This window comes from Echinococcus granulosus, assembly GCF_000524195.1.
Source record: "Echinococcus granulosus chromosome Unknown EG_S00014, whole genome shotgun sequence".
NCBI lineage: Eukaryota > Metazoa > Platyhelminthes > Cestoda > Cyclophyllidea > Taeniidae > Echinococcus > Echinococcus granulosus.
In genome coordinates this window covers 214,020-220,517 of record NW_020170394.1, presented here as the reverse complement: position 1 = coordinate 220,517, position 6,498 = coordinate 214,020, and the positions used below count along the sequence as shown (strand labels likewise).

Here is a 6,498-nt window from a genome sequence, read left to right as displayed (position 1 = left end):
CTTTAAGGTGCTGAAATGTGTGCATAGTCCCGTACAAAGTGGACCTTCAAAATCAGGACCCAGATTGCTGTGCATAGTTTTGGAGAAATCTGGGGAAATCTGAGGGTGCCGTTTGAGAATCTTGAGTCTTTGGAGCTTTTGCCTCGGCAACTTGCATGGAGTAATATACGGTTGCAAGTATACGTAGATCCCCCCTCTCTGATCGGTAGGGATCCAGCGCTGCCGGTGCTAACTCTATCTATCTATCTCTCTCTCCCTATCTCTGCTTCTGTTTGCTGAAGGTCCTGTAGGCGTGTATTGAAGTGGTACGACTGCTGTGGAGTGCAAGCTATTCCGGTCCGACATAAACCACTGAGGCCTTTGGCAGCTGCCTGAGGGGCACGATACACATTGCTCAATGCATCCAACATGTCCTTTTCCTCTGTCATAGCCAGATCACTCGTGTACGTCTTGTAGGACTGTTTGTGTTAGTAAACCTGGAACCACAAGGCGCGTAGGCGTCCCGATCTTATCCAGATAAAGTTAAACCTCATCCTCTCGAAATGATTGCGGTCATTCCCACCACAGATGATGGCTCACCTTGCCCGATAAGAGCGCCTCCTTTACTGTTGAGTCGTAAACTGTATCTCATGCAGCCTAGGTGTGTCGCCGATCAGTAATGGGTGTATTTCCTTGTCCACAAAGTTCGCATTCACCGCATCTTCATCAGTTTTTTTGGAGACTGGTTGGCGAGATGGGGCGTGTTGCAGTGTACGTTTCCTGGCCTGCACGGCATGATGAAGCCATACTGCTGTAGTGCTCGTTGTGTCTCACCTGTATGCTGAGCTTGACACTGCCGTAAGTGATGGTGGTTGCTCGACGCACAGGTGTATTGCTTGTGTCAGTGTGCAGAATAACTGGTTGGGCACTTGGCTTGAAATCAGGAAGTGCCGCAATCGGTGCCGAGCAGAGTACTCGCCTCAGTCCTTCAAACGTGTCATCGTGAACTTCCTCCTATTCAAATTTTTGTGCCGGCTTTTCTGTCAGGTTATGTAGCGGACTATCCATCTTAACGAGGTCTTTAATGAAGCGTTTGTAGTGGTTCAGTAAGTCCAGAGACCTACTAACCTCTATAGTAATGACTAAGTGGTGTCAGTTATGTCTTCATTTGGTGTGCATGGACTTCTGTCATTGTCATTCTGCTTGTCGGAACTGCGTGTTCCTGATATGCTACTGATCTTGACAAAACCGACATTTCGGCAAGTTCAGTGGCAGTTCTGCCTCTTATGGATGACTGAAAACTAATTTAAGGCTATCGTTGCGTTCTTCTATACCTCTGCTGATAATCAGTGATGTCATCGAAGTGCATTGTGCAGTGCTTCGTGAGTATTCCAATCATGGCCTGTCGCATAAGTCCGGGAAGTGTGGCTGTTGGGCTGCAGGTTTTAAAGGACACCGTTGAAATTCATAGGCGTCTGCACTTGTCGGTGGCCCGGTTTTAAGTCTAAAGTGGAGAGTCATTCTGACCGGTGTAGGGAATTCAACGAGTCGTTGGTGTGGGACAGGTGAAGAGCATCCTGTCACCACATTTAATGGTCTTGGGTCGAAACACAGTCGAAGGTGTTTTGGTCATTGACCTGGTTCTTTAACAAATCAATGGGTGAGCTGACGGTGACTCAGAGGGCTTCGTGACCCTGTCAACCAAATGGTTCGCCCCCTTCTAGCAGAGAGAGCGGTCGGTGTCAGGGTGGTTGCTAGATTGGTCTGGCCTCACTGATAGCCCGCGTGTGTGATGACTGGTTCTTCCTCTCGACGCGAAGTTACTGGTGTACTTAACCAACAGGTGTCGGAGTTGCTTTTTCTCGTTGTTGGTAACGTGTAGAGCAATGGACAGAAGTCATCCAAGATGTTATTGGATATTGCTGCGGTTTCGTGCAGAACGCTACAGATGCCATCACCACTTGCTGTGGGTGAAGGAAGCCTCACAATCGGTTTACTGTCCCTCGTGAGTGAAGAAAGCACCCTCCTTCAAGTGTACAACAGCCTTGATGTTATGCAGGAGATGACCCCTAAGAATTGTACTCCGGGCTAATTCCGAACACACGATGAATCTCACTGCGCAGGTTTTCTCGTTTATGGTGACGAGTAAAGAAGCGTAACCTGCTAGGCTGTGGAACGATTTCAGTTTGGTGGTAGGGCAAGGGGAAGGCCTGAGACTTACTGCTGATATGGCCGCGCCTGATTCAGAGGGTAAGGTGCAGGAACGTCCTTCCATTTAGCCTAGGGTTTACGAGAACAAATGGGAATTGGTAGGGCGTGGGCACGATGGAGGGGAGGAGGGCTCATTAAAACCTGCAGCAAGATGTGGACTTCCTCGGTGATGTGGTGTTGCATTTTGTCGGCTGTTGGTGTTGTTGGAAGGAGGTAGTGTAGCTGATTACTTGCATTTCTTCGCAGCAAACTTCATCAATCCTCTGAGAGAACTAGTGTCCACGCCACAGAGTTTGTCAACCACTGTGTGGGCAGACTGCATGTCTAAACTGGCCAACTATCCATCCTCCCACTTTTGGTTGTGGCAAATTACAAGAAGCAGTTGGTCAGACTCCTAGTTGTCTTGCCCTCTCTTTCGATCACGATGGAAAAAAGCTCTGGCTGTCGTCTGCTCCTCCTGGGAGATGACGATCTGGACCAGTTTTGTGCAGCGTTCCCCAAAGTCGGCTTCTGAGGTTATGCCAACTTTCAACGCGAGTGAAGAAGGATTCTTGCATCTGTTAGGATCTTGTCCGTTGGATGTAGAAAAAGACGCTGATCCTGGCCTACTCGATTCGTTTGACGAAGGTGGGGATGGGGTGAGGGAGAGAGGTGCGTTGGCGCTGCCATCGGTGTGGTGCTGCCAGCGTTTCTCCCATCTACCTCCAATTTTAAGTACAGAGATCGAGAAGGTTTCTTTTTTTCAAGCGTAATGCACTGTCAAAGGGTAATGTGTATAGATTGTACAAGTGTCGTGAGGAGTCAGAATTAGTGTCTGTGTTAACAGAGACGATGGCATTTCATTCAGATAGACAACCAAGAGGATCAACACTTACTAGAACTTGTTCATTTACAAGTGGTGCAATAGTTTGGCAAAGTTCGACTGTCCGTCGTTATGCTTTTGACGTGAATTTCAGTGACTCGAAATTGGCATTCTCTTGGGAGGCGAACGGTGTTGCTTGAACCACCAGGCTGCCCTAGAGGTGCAGTCAAGCAAATATGCATCACCACGCGAAACTGCCCCCTTCGAGGGTGGAATGCCTCACATAGGTGATGTATTCATTTAGGCAACGAAAAGCAGCAGCAAATCGTACATCCTTTGACTAGGTGTGCAAGAGGTGTCTAGATAATTTGTGATGTTTTTGCTGCTCAAAGGAAGTGTCTGTTGACTTCTTCTCACTGTTTACCCTTTTATAGACTTCGCCTACCTGAGTGGTTGAAGAAGGAGATTCCGCATGGTAAAAAGATATCGAGAATGAGAGATGACCTTCGAGGACTGAAATTGCACACGGTAAGCAAGCTGTGAACCAGTGTCATCTTGAAGTGATGTAGTTTGCGCCTCTTCTCTTCTCAGTGGTAGATGCATTCCTCAGTTTAGGCACGTAGTGTGGGCTCTAGAGTGAGTGACTCGCCTCTCAGTTGTCTTTTTGCATAGTTTCTGCAATTCTTACTGGCTGTGACAAATAGAATAGTGGAAGATAAACACGGGGTCTACTTTCTCTTTTGTATTTGACCCTGAACACCGTCGTTTGACCCTTTCATAGTGAACTTCTTTATTCACTTGCGAATTCGTGAATCGTTAAAGCTTACGCAAATCTCCTGGCTGTTCCTTGTACTCTTCACTTGACACGCCCTTAATTATAACGCTTCGTTGAAAAAGTGCTGACAACTGACCAATGGTGGTAAGTATGGCTCTCGTTTTAGGTCTGTGAGGAGGCGCGTTGTCCGAATCTGGGTGAATGCTGGAAGGGCGGAGAAGATAACGTACCCACTGCAACAGTTATGGTAAGACCTTGTTCTCTTGTGTTCAACGCCTCAGTTGCCAACATAATTGTGCTCCGGATTTCCAAAGCATCATCAGGTCTTAATTGGGCGCAAGAAAATGGAACAATGCGATAATCAGTTTTCTCACCTATTCACTCGACTTTTACTCGTTATTATCCTTAACCTGCCGGCGAAGTAGATGAGATGCATGGCCATTTGCAGGAGCATATCACCTCGAGTGACTTGTATGATATCAAAATGTATTAATAGTGTCGTATGGTATGTGTCAGCAAAGAATCTGAAGTAAGTGCTTACTATATTATGTAGGCGATTTCGGAATTATGATGAGCGAGCACCATTGATGTCCGAAGGGCCATTAGAGCACCCCAATGGCCTCTTCATTAATTGTATCGTGTCACTCTAGCGTAAGGCCGATTTGACAACAGTAACCATTTCATTGTGTCGATTTTAGCGTTTTTAAGCTAAAAGGAAGTTGTTCATTTTGACCTCGCTCAGATTATGCACAGTCGCGCTTTGTCTCATCTCAAACTAGGCCTGTTTTGTGGTTCTATTCGTTCATGCGCTGATAGCGATGAACGTCGAGGAGGAGTGATTTTGTTGTGCACATCACGAGATGTATCTCAAATGGCGACCCCTGCTTTCATTCCATCTTACTTCCGTGATTAATACTGACTCGGCTAAGTACTTGGCCATACTTTATGATTGTTTCAAAGCTGACATACAATGCACTGGGCTGGTGGTGACCGATTTTAGTGTGCACTGCAGTTTGTCATTTGGCGTGTTAACCGCCGACACCTCAAATGTTTGGCATCGATTGCTGCATGTCTTTTCCTTGAGAGGAGCATCTTTTTCGTGATTTGCAGATAATGGGAGACACTTGCACCCGGGGATGTCGGTTCTGCTCCGTGAAGACGTCTGCCCACCCACCTTCTCTGGACCCGGAGGAACCATACAAAACTGCAGATGCTGTGAGTAAATGGGCCGTCGAATATATCGTCATTACATCCGTGGATCGTGATGACATCCCCGACGGTGGAGCCTCTCATTTTTCAGAAACTGGTGAGTCCCTCGGTCGCAGTGACTTTCCCTGCGGGAGCTCTTAGTATAAATAGTGCATCAACGCCTTATAAATAAGGTTTTACTATCATCTTAGTTGACAAAGATGCAGTTTTCCTTGTTTGTTTTCATTAGTAAATTTGACAATACTTGAACAATTACGAAACATTAACAAATGTTTGGAAATCAAAGCATACTACTTCGAAGGAAAACTACATTTATATCGAATTATTTACATATACACGAGTCGAATGACACTACAAAAGTTTAGCTGAAAATTCCCCTGATTTATAGGGTACGGTAAAATTAGAAGACCTAAAGACCTAGATAATATTTGTTTTTCTCCCAGAGAATGGGGCAGTCTGTAGTAATCACTCGCGTTCTTCGTCATTCAGTGAAACAGATCAAAAGAAAATGTTCGTCCATCCTTGTTGAGTGTCTTCTTCCTGACTTCCGCGGAAATATTGGCTCCATAACAACGATGGTCGACAGTGGCCTCGACGTCTACGCGCACAATATCGAGACGGTGGAATCCCTTCAAAAGTTAATAACTGTTTTCTCTTTTAGAATTTTTTTATCCACGGAGCAGCAGAAAATCCTAATCAAATTTAAGGTGAAAGTCCCATAATATTTACTCAGGTAAATGCAACAACTATTACAATTAATCAGGCCAAATTGAAAATACGTTCAAATTATTTCACCTTCTCACATCAACTATAGCGTCGGAGTAATACAACCATCTTGACATATTTACGCAACGGAAATATTACTGAATTGGACAGCTAATTATCCTTCCTCTCCCGTTATATTTCATATAGAGTCGTACGAGACCATAGAGCAGGCTACCTTCAGTCGCTGGCAGTACTGGAGCACGCGAAGAAGTACGACCAGCAGCGCCCGGTGTGTGTGGGCGGTGGCAGCCTAGTAACCAAGTCAAGCATCATGCTGGGCTTCGGGGAGACCGATGAAGAGGTTTTTAAAACCCTCTCCGATCTCCGCCTGGCCGGCGTCGACTGTGTCACCTTGGGCCAGTATATCCAACCCACCCGGCGACATCTCAAAGTCCGTCCTCCCTCTTCAAAATTTTCGCCGTTTTTTTGCCTTGTACACTCACATTTACCTTAAATCATATTACATTGTCTTAGGTGCGTGAATACATCCACCCGGACAAATTTACCTACTGGGCCGACGTGGCGAAGTCGCTGGGCTTCTTGTCTGTCGCAAGCGGTCCTCTGGTGCGTTCCTCCTATCGAGCGGGAGAGTATTACATCAAGAATATCATCAAAGCCAGGAAGACGGATCAGGCATGAAACCAGAGCGGCATTCGTCCCTTTGTCAGAAATCGTAGCCACCTTACTAGCTCCTCCCCCTATCTGCGAAAATCGCCCTTCGCACTGAGGCGACTAGTTTACTGTATTGTTTTTCTGT

At 46.3% G+C, this 6,498-nt stretch overlaps 1 protein-coding gene across 1 annotated transcript; it reads left to right on the top strand. All coding sequences in view use genetic code 11, as the record gives it.

Moving 5' to 3' along the window:
* Positions 1 to 1,771: 1,771 nt before the first annotated feature.
* EGR_02899 (Lipoyl synthase) lies at positions 1,772 to 6,380 on the top strand (the record flags this gene model as incomplete). Its single annotated transcript, XM_024492148.1, has 9 exons — positions 1,772 to 1,822; positions 1,862 to 2,057; positions 2,626 to 2,938; positions 3,427 to 3,520; positions 3,934 to 4,014; positions 4,878 to 5,073; positions 5,466 to 5,613; positions 5,889 to 6,132; positions 6,216 to 6,380. The coding sequence occupies 9 exons, from the start codon at positions 1,772 to 1,774 to the stop codon at positions 6,378 to 6,380; spliced, it is 1,488 nt and encodes a 495-aa protein (XP_024353343.1).
* Between the last annotated feature and the right edge of the window lie 118 nt (positions 6,381 to 6,498).